Genomic DNA, 23258 nt, shown 5'->3' with positions numbered 1-23258 from the left:
AGACCAGCTTGGAATGTACTGTTAGAGTTGCTCTGGAAGATACTATTTCTCTGGGGGGTGGGAGTAAGTACCTCACTGTGATGCGTACAGCAGTTTTCTCCTGGTGCTTTGGAGGTGCCAAATTTGATTCTGCAGTTAAACCAGTTCCTACAATTTGCTACAAGAATAAGGTGAGCTTTCTCTGTAAGTGAGATGCAGTGGTATGAATTAAGTAACCAAAACGCAATCCTACGGTTACTTTATCTCCTGCCACCAAGTGTCACCTGTGCCAAGGGCAGGAGAAGAAAGTAAACTTGAAGTGTCAAGTAGGAGTTTGAGTACTGAACTTGAGTAACAGTAGCATTGGAATAGAGGCAGTTCTTATAAGGGCTGCTGTGAAAGTAATGCTTTTTTATTTCATTGTGCTGACCCACAACACCAGGGGAGGATGTCAGTGGTATGGTGGTAAGGGTGAATTTTCCAAACAATATTCTGATACATTTTACACTACTGTAACACCATAAAATTAAGAGTGTCTCAATCAGCTCATCTGTGTGAATTGGCTAGTGGTGGAGGATATGTTGGAAAATAGCGTTTTGTACCTGAGAATCTGCTCTATCAAATAGTGTGGTTGTGCTTTTCGTCTTTGAAATAAATAGAAGGCATTACTTTCAGAGCAGCCTATGTAAAAATGTTGCACAATTTTTAAAAATGAAAATACTTTTCAAATATTTAGGAGCGAAGTCTGGTACTTCTGTTGTTCTGTTGATGTCTCCCTCAAATGGCTACTGTACCACAAATCTACCTGGAAAAACTCATGTGATAATGTTGCAAAATGTACTTAGAGTAGAAATTCATGAAGTAAAAAATAATTTTTAAAAATTGCAATAAACTGTCTAGTTTCCATTTTTAAATGACAGTTTTCTCTTTAGCTTTAAATACTTGCAGCTTGTTCTTATTGTTCTTGTGCTCATTGCTCTTGTTCTCAATGGCTGTTTTGTCCACAGAACTCTGACAGAGGCTTCTTTTCTTCTTACGAAAAAAATTGCAAGACTTCCTACTTTATTCTGTGCTTAACTGTTTTTTGTTTTTTGTTTCTTCCAGGCTTTTCACTTGCATAGCATTTTTATAAACTTATTATTGAAGCTTTCAAAATATGTTGTCTGTCACCCCATATGCAGGTAGTATAGAGGAAGATTGTTTTGTTGGAGTTTTTCCTCAGAGAAAAAAAGTTGGTTTTCTCCATAGAGTTTGGTACTGAAGGCATTTAACAAATGGGAGAGTTTAACAATTGCAGTGCCTTTCAACAATATCCCTAAGCTATTGTTCAAATATTTACATTAGGAAAAGAAGCATTTTATCATGACTTTTTTGATTGAACTGCATTTTATAGTGTATTTTTGCACAGCAAAACTAATATATTTGCTCTGGAACAGCAAATGTTTCCCTGCACTTTTATCTGTAATGTAAGAAGATTGTCCGTAGTATCAGTAACTTTTGCTCCTTTAAGAAGCTCATTTACATGTCAGTGTTGGAAAAACAGCCTCTGAAGGAATTTTTAAAATGTATTCTCAGTAAATATACTGTGTGATTATTTAAAAATTATTTTTCTTTTTAACAGTATTTCAGTCTGTCAAGAAAGAAGATAGTTTTCTATACCAGTTTTGACCAGCGGAAACGAGCAAATGCAGCTTTTTTAATAGGTGCATATGCTGTAAGTACTGATTGTTGCTTGGATACTTTTAGCCTTCCTTAAGAAATATTTCTTGTGTAAATGAATGTCCCAGGGGATGGCTCCTGAGGGAGGTAGGCAGGCAGGTTGTCATTTAATTCTCCTCTAAGCTCAAATTCTGCTGTTTAAGTGTTAGACAAGCCTTATCTTTTTTATTTGCAGAAGGAGTGGCACTGGGACATACATGTTTTTCCCATAGCACCACTTCCTTGAATGTCAAAAAATACAAACCACAAACTCTAAAACTGCTAGGCTTAGGATCAATTAATTCTTAAGATTACAGTGAGATTCATGCTGGAGTGGGAGAAAGCTTTCTCTTAAAGCCTTTAAGTTGTAAGACCAGACCCATCTTGTTTTTTGTTTTTTCTTTTTTTTTTCTGTTGTCTGCTGATAATAATGGAGGACCTGATGCATTTCAGCCCTGTAATATTACAGACTATGAGCAAAACACAGGGCTATCTTAGGTACACAATCCCTACTTACTATGATGTCACACAAATCTTGATGATCCTAAGCTGAGATTTGCACAGCTGCTTGTGTGTTGTCATAGCAGTCAAGCTCAAACTTGAACTTTCACCTTCCTGCTTTCCTTTCCAGAATTGAAACAAACTTGTGGAAAACTTAAAAGGTTTGACACTTTACAGTGTTTGAACTAGCAAGCTGCTGGCCCTGAGCTGGCATCCATAGGGTCAGCTGACTTGTGGAGGTGTCTGTTAAGTCAGGCTGTGAACTGTGTGTATATTTTTTTTCAGGACTGAGGTCTTGCTGAAAGCAAAGTTGAATAAACGCATATGATTATACTGAAAGTCCTTAGGTTGCACATTCTTGTAATGAAACAATGAAAACATTTTGCTGTGAGCATGGGGCTAGTGTATAAATGCAAGGAAGAAGATCTATTTAAATTGAAAGATAAGGGAAAAAATAGATTTAAGTTAAATTTTAAAAATATTTGGGGTATATTTTTAATCCTGGGAGTAAATCTGATGGAACAACTCCATAAAAAGAAGAATAAAAACTAAGTGGCAGACAAAAGCAGGTAACACTCTTGTGGTGAAGGGGAAGGAAAACATATTAAAAAAAAAAAAAAAAAAAAAAAGTCTGAATAGGATGACTGTCTATATTTCAAAACTACAGGGAAAGCACTCATTTGGCACGTATAAACTGTAGCATCTAATTTCTTTCACTGGTTTGCTCTTGTCTGATCCTACCTTGACCTCTCAGTACATCCTAGAAGAATTGGAATGGCTAGAACTAGCATTTTCTGTTGTCTGTAAATAATGGGTTAAAAGGACCTTATAAGCATTAGCTAGACCCAAGGAGAGCTACTGTTTGTTAATAGATCTTGCAAAGCCAAGCTTTAGGAACAGAAAGGTAAGGAGATATGTAAGATATAAGACAGGTCTCCAAATTGGGAACTCATCAGCTAAATAAGACTATTCCATATTTATGGTATTTAAGACATGAAATCTGGAGCAGTGGTATACTTGGTAGTCTGAATTTGAACTGTTCTTTCAGTAGCTAAGAGGATAAGGAGACACACTGGCAAGGGGTAGAAATCAGTCTAATGAAAATTGTGATGAGGAGCACATAGCATCTGTACCATGATGTGACTGCATATGCACTCGTAGAAGGTACCAGGTGGCATATCATACATAAGAGGGGAGCCTTATGTGTAGAACAAGGTAAACCAATGTGCCAGGACTGCAGGCACTTTTAAGCCAGCTTAGTATATGTTAAGCTGCTTATATCTCCTAACTTCTGACATCTGCAAGCAATCCATGTGTGCATTTGATACCATTTCTCTACTGTCAGACTAGTAGGTATTCTGCGTCTCTTCTAATTGTTAGAAGATCTAATTATTATCTTCTAATTATTAGAAGATATAATGCATTTATAGTAATTCTTTACTAATATGGTGCTATCAATGCAAAAACAGAGTCCAGTACCTATAAACAATTTATTTGCAGCAGAGTCACTTTTCAATTAACCTCAATTTAATGTAGTATTGGAAAACAGTTTGCACAAAGGTATCTGATACTATATAAAAATTTCAACCCAGAATTGTATCTGTTGGTGTGTATTTCTAGACTTGCCAGTGTGGCGAAATTTTGCTCACATCCTTTTATAGTTGTTGATTATAGTGCCAATAAATTCCATAACATTTGTATTCTAAAAAGTTATTTATGAACCATCTAAAATCTGATTTGTATGATAGCTGTGTTGTTGTTTTTATCTACAGAAGTTTAAATTCTGTAATCCAGGTATATTTGTTTCATCTTTGGGAAATGATATTTGCACTTTCAGAGCAATTTACCTCTAAGGGCATTGTTCAGTCACATGCAGTAGTTGTACGTTCTTGGATTATATAATAAGAAGATTTCTGATAATCTAGTCATACCTTCAGTGAAGGACTTAAGTATAGCTGGTGATTTGATCATTTGATTTTATGTATGCACTCTTTAATTCAAGATCTTCTATGCTTGCCTTGGTTTTGATTACACAAGGTTCTGAGGCCAGGAAGTCTTACAGCTTTGAACTCTATCGATGTGTGAAAGTCAATTGAGAAAGCTTGTGTTATTTGTCCTGGTGCTAAAATATTAAGTGCAAAATGAAACTTGGAAAATAGTGGATCATGTTCTAGGAATGGGTTTCCAGTGCTGATTATGCAAATTAGACTGTTTCTTTAAGCAGTTTCTTAGCCAAGTTGAACTGAAAGACCCTGATAGCTATTAAAATATTTTAGAATAGTCTTAAGTTTGAGAGAGCTTAAAATTTTGTTCACAGTAACTTCATTGTTTGTAAATTGCATATCACAAAGATACGTCTTCTGTATTTTGGTTTCTACAACAGACTTTCTGTACATTGATTAATCATGTCCAGTTGCTAAATTAATGTCCTCATTCATAAGAATTCTGCAATAATTACTTTCGTCATAAAATTAAGGAGAACAAATACTTCAGGTCTTTCAGGAATAGAAGAAAGGGAAGATTTCACTGGTCTTACACAGAAGGAACTCTGAACTACTAAATTGCTGGGACTAGTGCATGAAGTGTTGTGTTCTGTCAGGCATGGGTATGATACTGAATTTTGCAAAGTCCAATCAGATTCTACAGAGTGTTAGTATTGTTTTGCTCATCTCTTAGTATGTTTGGAGGCTTGTTTTAGGGTTGGTGGTTTTTTTTGTTTGTTTGTTTATTTTTTAAAATATTGTTTTCCACAGAAGTTAATTATTAAATATATATATATATATATATATATATATATATATATATATATATATATTTTTTTTTTTTTAAATACTGTTACAAGTACTTTCATGCTTGCTCAAACTAAAGTTGCCTGGTTTGACTCAACACGTCCTTAATAGTTTTTGTTTGAAACTGAGAGAAGAGGGATGGAGGCAAGAGGGAATAGGTTTGACTAAATTATACTGCAGAGATTGCTTGACTCCTCACTTGTCAGCAGAGAAATCACTCTTGGAGAAATCATGAAGGATAGTGTGTATTCTCATGTGTTAAATGGGTGAGTTGGACAGAGGTGGAGTGTGCCTCTTTCCGTGATGTTAAGGTGTTCATTATGTTGGGGTTTTTTTATTCTGATTGGAAAACAAGGAACCCCTGTTTGACTGTGTTCTCTACTGTCTGAAAAGTTTTGAAGCCTCTGTGGAAGAGTCTGTACCCTTACAGCTACAGTTCTTCTAAGATCAAAACTTGATCAGTGGACCAAAATCTGCCTTTTGAGTAGTCCTGGTGAAACACAACACTTACTGTGACAAGCTCTGAAAAGAAATCCACTGAGCTCTTTTTCCTTTTTCTAGCAAGTGGGCTGGTTGTATTTCTTGTGATTACTTATTTTAGTACTGATAGCTTTCTGTAATGCCAGAGAAAAGCCATCAAGTTCTGAAGTTTATAAGTTTTATCAGGTCAAATGAAATTGAGAAATGGTGAACTAATATCATCATCATTTGCCTGCCATTTGCAGGAGTGTTTTTCCCTGGTTAAAAAAATATAAATTACATTTCTGAGTCCTACCTGGAGCTGTAAGAGCTTGTTCTCTCTTAATCTAAGCGTATTACACTACTGTTCAAGTAGTATTTCCTCATTTGGAAGCAAGTACAAAGGCCTTTCAGTTGAGGAATCATTTGCAACTTTTTAACATCCTACAGAATATTGAGAATTCTATTAACTTGAGATACAACTCTAGACATAACACAAATTGCAAGCATTCTGAGAATGGCTGCTGCTTACTTCTGTTTCTGTGTGCTTAAGGTCAGAAGTTGAAAAATCAAAGCTTTCAGGACCTATGTTTTTGTTAAGAAAATCATTATTAATGCCTTGTATTCCACAGTTAAATGCACAAAGTGAAAGTAGGTGCTGTCTATAAGCTGAGTTGCAGAGAAATGTGTAGGCAAGTTGTGTCACTTAGTTTTCAAAACATATTTGCAGCATACAAGGTATCGCCCCAAACTGGATATCTACTTATAAATAATGCACTTAGTATGTATTTCAAATTGGATTTATTTTATGAGCAATTTTACTGTTCACACTGCATTTGGAATACAGTGAGGTGATTTCATCTTACGATTGCTGACTGTGGTGTTGAACCAGTGGATCAAATAGTTTTTAGTGGTATCAGAACAAGCCTTGCTTTAGTATGCTACATTAACTATAGGCTGGTCTCATAGTAACAGGTTCACTTGCTGAGTTTGACATCTTGTTCGCTTGGGAGTGTTTTGACAATTGGGAATCTGGAACCACTTGTGTTGGAAACATTTCCCTACAAAAGCTCAGAGGAAACGTTTCCTTTTTCAACTACTATATTTGTTTTGAATCATCTGAATTTGGGCAGAGAGCTTCTAGTATAGATGCTTGTTTTGCATCCTAATACAATGATGCATCTGTTTTAAAGTCTCCCAGTTGGGGCAGAGTGAGACTTAAAAAAAAATAATAATTAAAAAAAAAAAAGTGCAGATTACACAACAGATGCTCACAGTAGTTCTATCTCTTGATTTTTGAAGCTTTCAGATGATGTGGGTATGCTTTTTTGACCTGCAGATAGCACAGCAGTTGCTTGTTAAGCTGTATGGAATACTTTCTGAAAAAGTTTAGTGGTTTGGGGGAAACATGCAAATAGTTAATGACTCTTCAGGCTGAGGGCTCATTTTTCTATTTTCCTCTCTTCACCCCTTCTTCTCCCTCCCTTTAGGTAATATACTTGAAGAAAACACCAGAAGAAGCATACAGGACACTTCTGTCTGGATCGAATCCACCATATATTCCATTTAGGTATGTGAGCATCACAAATGGGCCTATATTTTGTTTTTGGAATTTGCTAAATATGCTTTTTTTTCTAAATTCCTCTCCTTTCCTAGAAAATGGCTTCATGTCTGACATGGAAATGAATGTGTAATGCGCAGAATTTTCTTTACTTCTGACGGAATTATTTGCTTTGCTGCTGGAAAAATAAACTGTTTAGACTTACTTTAGTTTTATGTGATATTCCCAGTTTTGCAAGCTTTCAGATTTAAAAAATACTTGTTAGCATGTTTGTGCTTTAGAATCTAAACTTTACTTTGATGTATCGTGCTTTACTATTTAGAATTCTAATCTTCTCGACTGCTTAGCAGCTAACCTGCTGGACTTATGTAGATTTTTTTTCTCCTGTTTCATTTTCTCAGTGTAAAAGAACAACTACTGAGGTTCAAGTTAAGTTGCTTTGCCTTTGTTTTCAATGAGTAGATGATTTCTAATAATTTTTATATACTCTCTGGAGCAGAGCAACAAGTGAAATACTTCACTAGAATTTTTCCTTCTGGAGATTACAACGCAGCATTTAAATGGAGTCCAGAGAACTGCTTCTCCCTTTCCTATCAAATAGTGCTGTCTCAGTTGTTCGATTTAGGCAGGAGATTAATAACAATCAAATAGTATTTTTCATATAAGAGTTTTAATAACTAATGCAACCTAACTTTTTCAGAATCTTAGCTTAATTTATTCAAACCTTTCTTTAAAAGCAAAACTTAATAATGTAGGAAGCCAAACTTTTTCAGTAGTGTAGGATGTGTGTTACCTGAGAATAGCTTTATTTTGTTCATCTATTCTAAAAAACTTATTGTTCAAAATTATAGTAAATTGCTATGTCTTTATGTTCCTTCTCTGCTTCTTCCTTTGTCAAAGAAAAAATTAAGATATGTCGAAACAAGGTACTGACACAGAAAAGAATCTTCATTATCAAGTCCTGAAATTATAAGACAGAAAATTTAGGAGCAATTGTCTTTTTCTTTCAGAACAGTTTCATGCAACCTTTTGTCTTCAAGGAAAAAGTCTACTTATCTATACCTTGCAACCAATCCCTTATGAAGATGCAAGTAATATAGTAGAAGTGCTGTCTCTGCTTGACTGGCTCAGAGCAGTGAGAGTAATTGACTCTGATTTCTTGTGAGACTGGTTAAGAACTACAAAGCAATTATGTTAAATAATTATTTAACTTCATAAAGAAAATTAGCATGATTGTAGTATTAATATATCATTAATATTGCAAGTATCAAACAAGTATTCACAGCAGAGCCAGAGTCAAAATTCACAAGATTCTGTTCCAAAATAGAATAGTTAGCTACTCTGAGGTCAGAAAAGGAGAGGATTGAAAGGAAGTAGTCTTAAGCAGGGCCTTCCTGTTACTAAAGGAATATGGAGTTCTGAAGTTTGGGGAGGAATTTTTCTATATGCTTGAAGAAATAAATATCTTGATTTCTTGAATATTTTTTCTTATTTGGTGTCAGGCTGGAATGCACTTAAGTTTTTTTGAGGGCATTTTGTACTGTGTCAAGTCTTGGCACTGGGTAAAAGCCTAAGAAGATTCTGTTACCTATGTGGTATAGTTTATCATGTTGGGAAAGAAAGCTTTCTAATCTAGCTGTACAGGAGGTGAGAAAAAGAGGAGTGAGGAGATAGATTTCTTTACTTTAAAAATATAGGAGGCTAGGTAGGAAATAGGGAGTCTGGAAGTTATGGGGTGGGAGTTGGGGTTATTTATGAATTAAATTTGTAGGAAGAGGCTGGAATAAATACATAAGGAGCTTAAGAATTACTGGGGCTGAGAGAAGGACAAGTAGATTTTGTGAGGGCCTGCAATGGGGCAATCAATGTTAGCTGGGAATAGGAAAAAAGTAACATTTCTTTCTTGGTTTTCCAAGACTTATCAAACGATTTTCAGCTGTGTTCTAAGATACTTCTGGCATCTCTAATACAAAATACAGTGTGATACAGAGACTTGAAGTGTATGAATCCGAGCTGCCATATTAGGTACTATATCTGCTTGGCTTTAGACTATTCTGTGCAAAAAAACCAATCTATGCAGTGAGGAAGCTTGTACTCCTACACAGGTAGCATCTTGAAAAAGGGCTAAAATGACTTTTACGTAAAATGAAAAGTGCCGTCTTCTCTCTTATTCTAAGATCTGGGGAGGAAATAACTTGGCTTATTAATGATTGGAATTCAGGTCTTACTGACTTTGAATTTACACTTTGCAGCCTGGCACTTAGATGTTACATAACTTATGTAGTACAGCTTATCTGTGGCATAGTCTCAAATGTAAGAGTTTTATCAGTGTGCAGTGATCAGAGGTTCAGTGTTACAGCTAGATTATTTAACAGGCTTGTTAATTTGATATGTCAAGTGTCTTCTATTTGGAAAAAAAAAAATAAAAACAAAAACAAAAACCAGACAGCTTTCAATAAGTAGAAGCCCTGCAAGACTGTCAGGTTTTTCTGAGGCATGTTTACATGAAAATATCACTGGGAAATTGATCTACTTTCATTGAGCTCAGTGACCTCAAAAAGCCTTAATCGGTTTAGATCTTCAGCTGGATTTTTCATCTGAAGGCAGTGTCAGTGAATATCATTCATGGGTGGGAAGAAGTCAGCATACTCCTCTTAAAGATGTATGAAAACTTAATATTTTTTTATTTTTAATGGAAAAACCAAAGACAGCGCAGGAGGATTAGGCATGGCTGTATTTGAGAATCTTTCATCTTTTCTTTGGCTGATTTGCTAATACTCTAGTCTATTGAAGACTTTGTTCTCTATCCTCTTGCTTCCGCTTCAGAAAACACCACTAACATCATTTTAAACCATGATAAATATCAGCTTTCTACTGTAAAGCTGTTTTAGATTTTCATTTCAATCTACTCTGACTTCCTACACAAAAGGGAAAAACGGGCATTTTAACTTAGTTATATTTCTAGATATGGCATGAATTTAACTTCAGTTTTGCTTTTTTTTTTTTTTTTTGACATTTCTTTATTTGCAAGTTCGGAGAAAACAATTTATTCTCTTATTGATGGCATTTGGAGATTTGATGAAAGAGAAAGCATTATGCGGTATTGAGGTCAGCTCTGGTAACTGGGAAATCGGATGTGGGATTTGCAGCTCTATAATACCGGCTCAGATTCATGCTACATCTATATGTGAGAAATACATGAATATTTCTGATTTTGAAACCAAATAGAACTGTCAGGTAATAGTTAGCAAAGCACTGTTAGAAAATCAAGATTTGGCCATTTAAAAAAATAATACTGTAACCAAACACAGAATCAGCCACAGAAATTGGAGCTCCCACACTGTAATACAGTGCAGGAGAAGTCTGTGTCTGCTCTTCTCTGTTGTTTGGTCAGAAATGAAATCTTTTTTTTTCTTGTTTTCTTTAACACATGCTTCAGAGTTAAACAAGAAGGTATAGCACTGTAAATCCAAATTCCTCTGTTTCCATCAGTAAAACTCTCAAAATGTCTTTGTACATGCATGAGTAGTTCCAGCAACTTCTAAATGACTCATCTTTAATAATTTTGCACATTAGTTTTTTATAGAATCATAGAATGACCTGGGTTGAAAAGAACCACAATGATCATCTAGTTTCAACCCTCCTGTTATGTGCAGGGTCACCAACCACTAGGCCAGGCTGCCCAGAATGGTGAGCAAAGGAGAACAAGTTGAAGTAGGAAGAATGTGTGCAGTTGATTGTAGTTTCATCTAAAACACTATTTCTTTGTAGTTGGTAGGATTTTTTAATTTAAAGTACTCTTTCTCATAACTCTGGTAGTGTTTGTATCTGGTTTTACTGTTGCACAAAAGGTGGATCACTGAGAATTTATTGCATTTTATGCTGCTAAAATTATTATTACTAATTATTATTCTGGAACTTCAACAATGGTGACAAATGCTTCAATGAAATGCATAATAGTGGCTCCAGTACTATGTAATTGGCTTCTCAGATTACTGTGGTGTGGGAATAGTTATATTCACTTCTGTGAAGGCTACTGCTATTTCTGATAGAGCCTGGTATTTCCTGCACTTTGGCTGCAACCACTCCAGGCAACTTTAATCTGAAAGAGTGATCAAGTGTGAGAACAGGCTGCCACAGAGCTGGAGTCACTGCCCCTGGAGATGTTCAAGAAACGTTTAGATGCTGTACTGAGAGACATGGTTTAGTGGGGAAATACTGGTGATAGGTGGATGGTTGACTGAATGATCTTAGAGAGCTTTTCCAACCTTGGTGATCCTATGATTTTTAGTGACAGTCTTGAATTTTTATATGAAATCAAAAGGAAGAGTTTACACGAAGAATGCTGAAGTTGAGGTAGCTATTCTGTTACCTCAATTTTTTTTTCCAGTAAATTCTTTAATTTAGCAATGTTTGGGAAACAAGATCAAATTGTTCTTTAAATACTTACACAGATTTGTAGTGCTTTGGCACGGCTTATGTCTTCTGTTTCTGATCCAGTGAAAAAACTCAGTAACTCAGCCAAGTTCCTCTGCTTGAGGAGGAAGTTATTTAGGTGATTGGGGAAGGAAATGTGTTTTTGTTTTGCTTTAAACAAAGAGGGAATAAAAACAGTGACTTAAAATATCTTAGGCAACTTCCTATAAACAAAAATATATTTTCACTGAGTTCATTTGAAATGCTCAGTGTATTAGGTCAAAATAAGCTTTTTTTTGACTAAGGTCAGAATACTGAAACTTCAATTTATTCCACAGAATTGTTATCAAGTTGATAAGGAGATTGAATATTTAAAAAAGTTGCTGTTCAACTCTGTAGCAAAATGGCAGAATATTGGACACTGTTACAATTGTCTTCTATTCAGATTTCTTTAAGTACTTAGTTTTGTGTTTGCATTGTCTTAGTTTTTTGTTTGCTGTCCCTTTTATCAAACTGTAGTAACTTCTAAGTATTTTTGTCATGTATATATTCCCACTTTGTCCCAATAATTTTTTTTTTGCTCAGATCTTTTTTTTTTTTTTTTTTTTGCTGAAAAATTTGTGCAAAAAAGAAAAAACTTCTCTCTGTGAAAAATAGATAGCCTTGTAAGCTTATTGCTTTCTGTTGTGATATCATCTGCTTATCCAATACAGTCAAAATACTTTATAGCTTTGTATCTTGAAAAACCTTGTCATTAGTTTTGGATGTTAAATATTTACTGACATGTTAAAATTTGTGTTCTAAAACATTGTGATAATTATTTCAGTTAATAATCTAGTAACCTGGCAGACTTTCTTGAGTGGCCTGCCTGTAATATGAAACTGTAGTTCTTGTAGCTTCTCATTTTCCTAAAATATGCATTTTCTATGAACCTTACTTGCTTGAGACTTCTCTATTATTTGCTCGTAATATGTGACCAGTATTCTACTGTTAGAACTCTTTTCAGATTAAAGGACCATATCAATACTATAAATTCCATGCTACTTATAGCAAGTAGAGTCTCAAAAGTGAAAGTATCTAATGAAAGAATTAAATTTTGAATAAATTATGGATTAAAAATTTATGTCTGAAATCCAGAACTTTTAGTGTTCTGATAAATTGCATTTCTTAACATCCTCAATAAAGTAGTTCAGAGCAAAACTATAAAGTATTTATTCAGTGACTGATTTGGAAGTCTGCCCAGGCAGAATTTGTTAAAATGCGAACTGATTGGAAGCAAAGCTTGAGACGTACTTCTTTTATTTCTCCAATTAGTGTTGCTGTTATTTTCAGTGGTAGCATTTGTTTTTATGTTGGTGTCTCTTCCTTCTCAAATATATTTTGCGTTTTAGTGTTGTGTTTTGTTTTTGTTTTTTTTTTTTAAGAGAAATTGTTTTTCTAGTGGCAGGCCCAATATCAAGTAACTTTCAATTTCCTGTCTTATTAATTTATAATCGTGTTTGGAATCACGCATCAAAATGAGAGCCCTGAAGTGCAATCCAAGCTCGTAGTCAGCTTGTCTTTTCTTTTTACAGAGGAAGACTTGAATAATTTTTAAAGCAAGTTTTGCTTTGTGTGCTACTGACCTTGTGCAACTAAAAGAGAATAGCAAAGCTTCCTGTTTGAGGAGAGCATAAATAATTTGGTCCAAGGCCATGTGGGTAGCTGACATGTAAACACATACTGAAAATAATTTCAGTATCGTAACTGTGCTCACACTGAGCTATATTCTTGATAGAGGTGTGCTTCAGCATGGAGAAGCTGGTAAGCAATGTATTCTAGGAACTTCCATGAGAGTTCTCCAAGAGGACTGAATAACTTGATGATATTCTATTATGTGTTACCTCTTCCTGAGCTGTTAAAAGGATACTTACATTAAATTAATTTGTTGAATTTATAGGGATGCTTCATTTGGGAACTGCACCTACAATCTCACCATCTTGGACTGTTTACAGGGAATAAATAAGGTAATCACTCTTTTCCTTAGAAAAACAGGTTTAAATTGACTTAAAAAACAACAACAACAACAACAAACAAAAAAACAGCAAAGTACACTTAAAATACATTAGAAAATCTGTTCATGAAGCCTGAATTACTGAGAACTCTGAGTAGTGACAAATGCAGAGGGTTATGTTTTACTTAGCCTGGCTTTTCGTAGGTTTTGTAGTTCACCTTAAATAGGATGTGCAAAAATTCCAGTCCCAGCTGGATAGAATTTAGAGACTTAGTGTGTTAAGTTATTTATGAACATTGGTAAAAGAGAATAACATAAATTGATTAAAGTCTTATGGACACATAGGTATTCTGAGCACCTTTTAATACATTTTTTGCAGGTACCTGGCTTCACTTGGTTCTGTTTTTTTGATGCCAGTATTTTGAAAATCATTTAAAAAGAACGGGAACTAACGCACCTTCCTGGTGTTTTAGCATGTTGCTTTCAAAATCTAGTCAACTGGCTTTTTAAACCTCTGCTATGGTTTCTAAGTATGTATGATACCCAATGTAAATATTAGAAACCTACCAACAAAGTTAGAGAAGGATAATTGAAATTGCTAATTTATCAATTGTTAACTGATAACTTAAATTGGCCAGATGAGGGGATGAGGCCCCAAGCAACCTCGTCTGGTATTAAATGTGGGGATTGGTGGCCCTGACTGTGGCAGGGGGTTGGAGATTCATGATCCTTGAGGTACCTTCCAACCCAGCCATTCTGTGATCCTGTGCTATGTTTGTGGTTGTGATCCTGGGGAAAATTAATCTAGTGCTGCTTTTAAAAAAATAAATAAATAAATAAAATAAAAATTATTTTACACTTCATTTGGTAATCTTATGCTACATTATGTACTTTATACTGTAAGCAAAGATCACTTCCTGTTCACCTGAATTCCTAGTGATCTTGGTGAGAAGAACAGTTTATATAAATGGTTCTGTACTGAGACTTTATAGGCTATTAGTAATTCTTAAAAGAATGGCAAAACAAGTGTCTCTTAAAAACGTGAAAAAAGGACAGATAAAGCTTAATATTTTTAGTTCTCTGGGGGTGGGAAAGGAGCTGTCAGTTAGCAGTAAGACTCTAATTTGTGTGGCATTGTACAGATCCTGATGCTCTGTGAAGCATTCAGGAGCAGTCAGTATAATATATCTGCAACAAACATGTCAAGAGGACTTTGAGAATCAATTTTCCATCTTTTGTCTCCATGAAATTTATTATTGAATCTTTGTCCAGTTCATCTACAAAAGTAAAAACATTTGGAGCAGAAACTGTACAGCTCAGTCTAAAGTAAATTTTAATCTAACTGGGTAAATTTCATTATTCAGATACACCGTATATGTATATGTATATATGTATGTAATTCAAGGGGTTTACTTATTCTGGAGTGCAGCCATCCAGCCATGCTTAAATGAAATAACAATTTTATAATCTGCTATTTGAAGAAACCTCTCAGTATCTTAGGTATCATGAGAGATCCAAACATAAGACTAAATTGTGTGTTAGAGAAGCTATTTTGTTTTTGCCTTAACAAAAAGAAGCAAGTCCTTAAATTTAGCAAATAGTGACAAATATGCTAAACAATAATGTGGTATGTTTTTAAATCACCTTAATCCTAGAATGTTGTGCAATATCTGTACTTTTCAGAATGTGTTAGATTCCATATAGATACAAGCCTCTGAAATGTATTCCAACTATTCTTTGAAAGAAGCTTGTGCTATGAACTCCTTTGAGTTCCTAAAATTGCTTTAATATGGCATTATACACAAATTGCTGGTATAAAACTGACATAGTTACTAATAGTAAAGTAAATGCTAAATAATAGTAAACAAAATAATAGTAATCAAATACTAAGCAATTTATTTCAACCCTATTAATAGATCTTGTAAGTATAATCTTGTTAACTTCATTCAATCAGTGGAATATGTTGGGGAAAATTGATATCAACAAATCACAAGGTTCAGCTTATACTTATTACTGCTATCTGTAAAGCTTTATCCCTGGGTATTATAGTGATAAATCAGAGTACAACATTAATCTTAAAAGCAAACAAACAAAAAAACTCCTTAATGTTTTATTTTTTGATATGTCCAAAATGCTGAAAAACATACTCAGCCTAGAAATTATTGAATGAGAATATGGCAGAAAGGGAATTGCTTCTTAATTTGTCAGGTGCCTTCCAGGAAAAACATGTAATCAGATGGAAAGACTCAAAGATTTTAGTGATGTGCAACAAATGTATGTTCATCATAATGTCTTTGAAGGAGAAATGATGAACCTGCTGTTTCTGGACATTGTTACATTTTTTTTGTTGTCTGTGTTGTTGGTATGTGCAAAATTTAATGTCGTCTTAATGTAAAGACTTCAGCAAGCCAAAAGCACAAATGTTTAGTAATTTCATTTTGATTCTCAAGAACAGAATTGTAAAATGAGATTATAAACCATATTTTAAAATGAACTGACACCTTGTTGCCTTTTAGGCCTTACAGCATGGATTTTTTGACTTTAAGACTTTTGATGTGGATGAATATGAACACTATGAGGTTTGTACTTTTAATGTGTCTGATTTGCCTAAAATAATTTAGAATACATAGTACCTCACAGCTTTAAAATGTATTGCAAAAACACTTTTATTCAAGTAAATCATAGTCTTTGTGTGTTTGGTAAGTATGAAAAACCACACCATTCCTCTGTTGGTTAGATATCCAATGGAGGCCTTAATATTGGCAGATACTGAAACTCGGTTCTGTCTGTGAACAATGTGGAAGATGGGTATCATTACAATGTGATGCACTGAAACACTGTAGGCAGCTTCTTGAGATGCTGCAAATTCCACATGTTACACTTCTTTTATAGCTGTATAGATGAAGCACATCCTGAGCTTTTTTTTTATTAGATAGGAGTAGATTAACTAGGATACATCCAAAATATTTACCTAGTGAAGTTGTGAAATGCTTATATAACATTGATTACTCTGCCACCTGTCTCACAAGTGAAGAATGCCACTCTGGGTGCTGCTAGGCCTTTGTTCCTTAACTTATGCAAACATAACTGGTTGAGCTCTTTCTACCTCTCTCTTCAGTAGTGCTTTTCAAGCAATGTTGCTGTAGAGAACATTTGAAATATACCCTTGCTGCACCTATGAGCCAGAAATCTGAGGCTCAAAGTGTGTATTCATCTGGTCCAGAATACTTGGATGGTCTTTTGTCTCTTATTTGCCACACTTCAAAAGAAGGGAGAGTATTTTTAAGGGAGTCAGTGACTGTGATGTGGTTATACCAGAATTCACTTTTGGATTTGCCTGAAGTTCTTGCTGTTGCACTGGTTAGTGGGAAAGATGTATAAGCTAAAGATGAACTGAGCATTAGAGTATGTATTAAGCTCTCTTTTTAGAGTTCATTGTGAACTTATTGTACATAGATGTTTAGCACATGTAGGTATAAGCTATAGGAAATATTTCATAAGCACTAAGGCGATAGGGTAAAACCAGGAGAGGGCTAAATGGTGGGAAAACTCAGTTTACAACATGCATGTATGCTGTAGTTGGCAAATGCAATAGGTGCCTTTTAATATGAAGCTATTCACAAAGCTTAGGTTATTTGTAGAAGGATTTCCATATACTGCAGTGTTCCCTGTTGACTGAGCAATTAGTATGGCCTTTGCTGAACTAATTAGATTGAATGAAGTAGTAGCTAAAACAAAGTATGAAATTGCTGCTTCTTGCTGGATCTGTGTATAACAACGAAATGTTTGTTATAAAAGGAATAAATGTGTGGAAACTCTTAGGATTGTATGTGTGTATATACATGTTCTTGTATGTGTATCTATGGTATATGTTGAGTTGCACAAAATAAAAATCAAACAGCAAAACAGTTGACTAAAGCTGTATACAAAGCTGTCCTATTTTATTCAAGGCTTAACATCATTTTATATTGCTCTGAACTGTACATATGTGTGAATGAATCCTGCTCATTGTCTGAGTTCCAAGTGAGAACTTGGAGTCCTTTATTTTTTTGGCCTATTATTTGTATGTCTTATGCTGCTTTACATGTGGCAGTCTGATGGTCAGCTTTGTATGTTTAGATGTATACTGTGCTGAATTCCTAAAAACTTAAATACTCCATATATTTGCTGTTAACACTTCAAATGTAGTTGTGTGGAGAAAAGTTGCATAAGACTTAAAGGGAACAGGCTAAAGGAAATTTCTTTTCTTTAAAGGATGAACTCTAAAGTTCTTCCATTTTACTACATTATCAAGACAGCTAATTCCCCTTCTGTTGGTCTTGATGAAAAATAATTAAGTTTACAATTTTCTATAGTAATATTTGTATATAGTACTGAATACATACGTAGTTCAGAGTTGTTAAGATTTAAATTCTCCACAGAAGTGTATTCTTTGAAGAATGATTTAAGACATAAATGCAACTATAAAAATAATTCAGATTTATTTTCAGAACTTATTAAAGAGAGTAGAGGGCTACAGTATTGAGATTGCAGTCTGAAATACAAATTCACTTCCTGCGGGGTGCAGTACTGACTTGGCACGAAGTTCTCTTGTCTTTATGCAAGCTTGTTATCTTACAGGAGTTTTCACTATGTGAGGACATTTGGAGCAAGCCTAATGGGGTTAGCTAAGCATGCAGTTGTTGAATTGGTTACAGTGATGTCCAATTACTGGAATCTTTCACTCATTAAAATGTTTTGATGAGTTGAGAACTAAAAACATGAGCTTTGTAAGGCAGTTAACTGAGTGCCATGTCCTTATAAGTGATGCTGAGAATAATTGTATGGCCAAATGAGGAATGAATACTGTTCTCTTTAAAAGATTGGGGGGGTTGGGGGAAGAGGCATTTTCCAGTTTGGGCAATAAAAGAATTTACCAAACTTTCCTGAACTTGCCATTGGAAAGTGAGCACTGCTTTTACAAAGAGATATGAAACCTGATTTTGATTTTTTTTTTTTTTTTTTTTTTTTTTGTCTTATGTTTTTATCCATTCCTTCTATGATTACTAACTCATCAGAACTACAACAAAATGTACATTTCAGTATGTACAAAGAAAGGATAATTGTTTTTGCAGGCTAATTATGCTCTTAATTTGTTGTCCTTGAATTGTGTTTTTAGTGCCCACTTGCTAGTGTCTTACAGGGAAGAATTTTTCCAAATTATTTGATTAAAACATACATATTTGCCAGTGTTGTTATAAGTTGGTGTCTTCAAACCCTGAACCTTCTATGAGAGAAATATCTTAGATATAGAACCTTTCTGTTTTACCTGAAAACTTCAATAGAATTTGTTGTGGCTTTGTTTTATTAAGAGGTTTTTGAAAAACATCTCCTGGTATGTTAGTCATATGTAAGCTGAAGTTCTTCAATGCGTCAAGAATGCCTTATTATAAAAACAAACAAACAAAACCTTTTTCAACCTTGTTTGTATAGTTATTAAAATGCTTTTTTTTTCTTTCTCTTGTAATTTTCTAGCGAGTAGAAAATGGTGATTTCAACTGGATTATTCCAGGAAAATTTCTGGCATTTAGTGGACCTCACCCAAAGAGCAAATTTGAAAATGGTATGATTCGGGATTTTAATGTGTGTATTTTGGTGCTACTCTTTGTTTTTTTTTCAGCATGTTAAACATTAATAGCAAATGAGCAAAAGATCATAGAGCTTTATGGATTAACTGTCTTCTGCAGAAATAATTGTGCAATGAAAATTTTATGTACACAGAACTCAACTCCCAAAGTGTTTTCTAACAATATTTCCTTAGAGTGACAAAAGTGCTTGAGAAACTCGGGTCCCTTCCCTTTCTTCTGGTGAGCTCCTTAAAGTAAGGGAGCGTGTATTGAAGGTTTTGTAATAAAGGCCAGGAATGACTTCAAAAAGGTTATCTTTTGTACTTGGGATAAAGGGAAGAATATATATAATTCTAATGGAATATGAAAGAGAAACTTGACAGACGAAGTAGGGATTTGCACCACTGGAGGTGGCCCATTGTCACCTCTAATGAAACACATCAACCACCACTTCACTGTGCTGACACCCAGTGTTTGATTTCCATAAATGTTCATAAATGTTTCCATAAATGTTTTGTCCCTCTGCTGCCATCTGTCACACAGCAACAAAGTATAATAGAATATTGGCGTGAAGGTTCAGTCTCTTCTGCCGTACCACCAGCATCTGCCTCTGACATCGCAGGCCAATATAACAGGAGGCTTTATTTTCAGAACAGCCCTCGTACTTATTTCAAAATGTTAAATTCATAAATGTGTGCAGATATCACCTAGTTTAATTTTTGAGTCTAGTTGATGTGCAGGAAAGTAACTGTAATCTATTTAGAAATCTGAAAGAAAATTGTATGATCTGGGAGCTAAAATTTCTTAAAGTATAGTATATTTAAAAAGTAAAGTATATTTATTGGAAGCTTATCAAGAAAAAGTTGGAAAGAACGTACTTGGCAACTTGGAAGTAAAGAAGAAGTTAACTAAGTATAATACAAATATTTCTTGCACAACTTTACCTTTGACTGTTGCTCTTGTCTATAATGTAGATCACCAATCTATTTCCATCATGAATGGTGTTTCCTCTTAAAGCATGTTTTATTCTTGTGATCTACAGCTTTTCTACAGAGAAACAGCACTTCTGAAATGTTGAATTGATTTATATCCTTAGCTCTCTAATGTCTTCAAATCTCTAGAAGTAGAGGGTTGCGTGCTAAAAAAGATGATAGTGCTTCAGAAATACTGTGTTCTAATTGTTTTTTCTGATTCTCTTTTAATGTAGTTTCAGGAGTACTTTATGGACTCTTTCAGTATCAACCTGTTTCTGTATTATAGAGCATCTTCAGTACAATAATGTTTTCTTACACTTTTAAAAGGATTTTTGGAAGGATTTTTATTATCAGGGCATTGAGTCTCATCCTCATAAAATGATTGTTCCAGCACTTTTTTTTTTTTTTTTTTACAGGTTATCCTCTTCATGCACCTGAAGCCTACTTTCCCTATTTCAGGAAACATAATGTCACATCAATTATAAGACTAAACAAAAAAATTTATGAGGCAAAACGCTTTACTGATGCTGGTTTTGAACATTATGACCTGTTCTTCATAGATGGAAGCACACCAAGTGACAGTATAGTTCAGAGGTTCCTGAACATCTGTGAAAATGCTAATGGTGCTATTGCTGTACATTGTAAAGGTATGTGCACTTATTTATTCCTGAGACTGAAGTTCAAGATAAGTATTAATGTGTGTAGTTTGTTGTTGGAAAAAAACCAAATGCTAGAATTCTTTTAAAGTAATATTACTTTATAATCGGACTAAAAATGCAACGAATATTTTAATGTGCATAGTGAGCTCTTTCATCCCACTCTACTTAAAAAAAAGCTGACATTCCATTCTTCACTGTTTCTTTTTTTTTGTTGTTTAGTGTCACTTGCAGACATGAGTTTTAATTGTTACAGACTTCTCTTTTGCATTTTGCTTTCACAATTAGCATTATACTAATTGGCTAGGAAATGCTAAAAACTGAAAGGTTTTCTTTGTACTTATGGGACTGTTCTACATTTTTCTGTAGAGAAAGTTACTATTGTGATGCTAGTATTTCAAACCAGTCTATGTCAGCATATCATCTAGGAAATACACAGAACATGCTTAGTCAAGAAGGATCAACAAAGGCTCTGAAGGGTTGGGTTTGATTTATGTTTAAAGAATTGTGTAAGTTCATTGTAAAGACAAATGTCTTGCTGATCTGAAACAAGAATAGTGCTATTTGTCTGTATTTTATTTCCATGAACACTAAGCATGTGTATCAGCATAAACAAGTTTATTTGCCAACAAGTTGTTAGTTTGGCTAGAACCCCAAAATTCTGGCATTAATAAGACAAACATCTGCTAACTGACTTGAAGTATAAGTTATGAGGATAGCCTGTCAGTCTTCAGGCTTAGTTGCTGAAAGATGGCAGTATACTTTTCTGGTGACTTAGATGTGCACTTGCTGATCTGAAGTATTTTTGATCTTTCATCTGACTACATAAACCTCAACCTCCACCCCTGAGAAAACTCGCTTTTTAAATTTTTTAAACCCTTATAAATAAGCATATGAGAAGTTAACTGCTAACTCGCAGCTGATGTACTATCTGTAGATTCCTTGTATTCTTACGTAGAATTATTCCAAGCACAGCTTCCACTGTAGACATTGATAGCCTCAGAATCTCCCTATTTATAAGCTTTTAACCTTAATCCTTTAGTCTGAATCATCTTAACTCTCCAAAAAGTTGCAGTGATATTTAGTTATTGGTTAAATGTAAAAAGCTTTTAGTTCTGTATAAAATTGTCAGTAAAGATAGTTGGCTTATTAGATCTCTGGTATAAATAGTTACAGTCAATTATTACTTATATATCAGTAAATGGAACATTGATGGGAAGGTTCAACCTCTACTGCCATACCATCAAACCACAAATAAAAACACTTGGGGAAATAAGGTATAAATGTGTAGATACTTAACTAACAGTGAAGACAGAGGGCTAGAAAGAGATAAATTATTGTTTTATAGTTATAGATTTGTCAAATAGTGAAAGCTAATTTTGCCTTCTATGCTTTCTCCTACCCCTTTCTTAAAACCAGAATTAGTTTGTAGTTTTGGAGCGTGGCTGAATTTCTTAAGTTACTGACATATATTATATGCTAGTCAACATGCATTGCTGTTTATACAGATAGAGCACTTCAAGAAGAAATACAGGAGAGGAACGTTCCCAGGCACCAGTATGTGCTGGGGATCACCTGTCTGGAAAGCAGCTCTGCAGAAAAGGATCTAGGCATCCTGGTGGATGCCTAGCCAGGTTGTTGGATGTTCCCATCCAGAGATGGGAACATCAAGTCAGTGATGTCCCCTTGCCGTCAAGAAGGCTAGCAATATTCTTGGCTGCATTAGGCCAAGTATCACTGGGTACATGCCTCAGCATTAGTGAGGATACACGTAGAGTACTGCATTCTGTTCTGGACTCCTCGGAACAAGAAAGATAATGGGCTTGCTAGGAAAAGTCCAGCAGAGGGTGGTTAAGGTGATGAAGGGAACAGGGCATCTCTCCTATAAAGACAGTGTTGTAACTAGTAAGCATGAGAGGAGGCATAGGAGGAGATCTTATCCAAGTCTATAAATATGTGAAGGGGACAGACCCAGGCACAGTGGGGTCCTTTGTCAGGAGAAGAGGCAAGGGGCACAAACTGGAAAGCGAGGGGCTTCCTCTGAACATCACAAATCACTTCTTTGCTATGCAAGTGACTAAAAACTGGCACAGGTTCTCCAGAGAGCTTGAGGAGTCTCCTGTCTCAGAGATCTTCGAAAGTTGTCTGAATGTGAACCTGAGCAACCCTGGGTGACCCTGCTTAAGTAGGGGATTGGAACAGATGGACCCAGAGGTTCCTTCCAACCTCAATCATTCTGTGGTTAGTAGTGAATAGTTTTTACAGGTGGGTATCACAACAAATCTTATTCAGAAAGAAAATTAGCTGAAAAGATGTTTGCTGCTCACTGTTGTGATGTGTACAGATGTGAGACAACATGTCATTTTCATGTGTTTGATTCTTAATTTTTAAAGTATTAATGTTGGCCTTTGTGTAAGGGTACTTTCATTTTGTTTTATTTATGGTCTTGTAAGAGCAAGTTCCAGCCTGGTCACAGATTTCTTAAATATCAACCCTTTAAAATAGTTTGAGGTAGAAGTGCACAACAGGATTATCAGTTGCATGTTTTCTTAAAGGTGTTAATTTTTTTAAAAATATTATATATTAAGTTGTGTACATACAGAACTGAAATTGTGTAGTGTGGTAA

At 34.8% G+C, this 23258-nt stretch overlaps 1 protein-coding gene across 5 annotated transcripts in view; it reads left to right on the top strand.

Moving 5' to 3' along the window:
* The window catches only part of CDC14A (cell division cycle 14A), a 54858-nt gene that overhangs the window by 15159 nt on the left and 16441 nt on the right, over window positions 1-23258 (top strand). For 4 of the 5 annotated variants that reach the window (XR_007377106.1, XM_048945455.1, XM_048945457.1 and 1 more), the window contains exons 4-9: window positions 1601-1693; window positions 6917-6996; window positions 13343-13409; window positions 15913-15975; window positions 18911-18998; window positions 20393-20623. Coding sequence is in view for 4 of the 5 variants with exons in the window: in XM_048945455.1 (XP_048801412.1) it covers window positions 1601-1693; window positions 6917-6996; window positions 13343-13409; window positions 15913-15975; window positions 18911-18998; window positions 20393-20623 (622 nt within the window). In the remaining variant the exon portion in view is untranslated. The remainder of the gene's footprint in view (window positions 1-1600; window positions 1694-6916; window positions 6997-13342; window positions 13410-15912; window positions 15976-18910; window positions 18999-20392; window positions 20624-23258) is intronic. The other variant, XM_048945456.1, reaches the window with a different exon arrangement.

The sequence above is a fragment of the Lagopus muta genome, chromosome 5 (assembly GCF_023343835.1).
Source record: "Lagopus muta isolate bLagMut1 chromosome 5, bLagMut1 primary, whole genome shotgun sequence".
In the NCBI taxonomy this organism is placed as follows: domain Eukaryota; kingdom Metazoa; phylum Chordata; class Aves; order Galliformes; family Phasianidae; genus Lagopus; species Lagopus muta.
The sequence above is the reverse complement of the archived record's forward strand: the minus strand, read 5'-3'. Positions and strand labels throughout refer to the sequence as shown.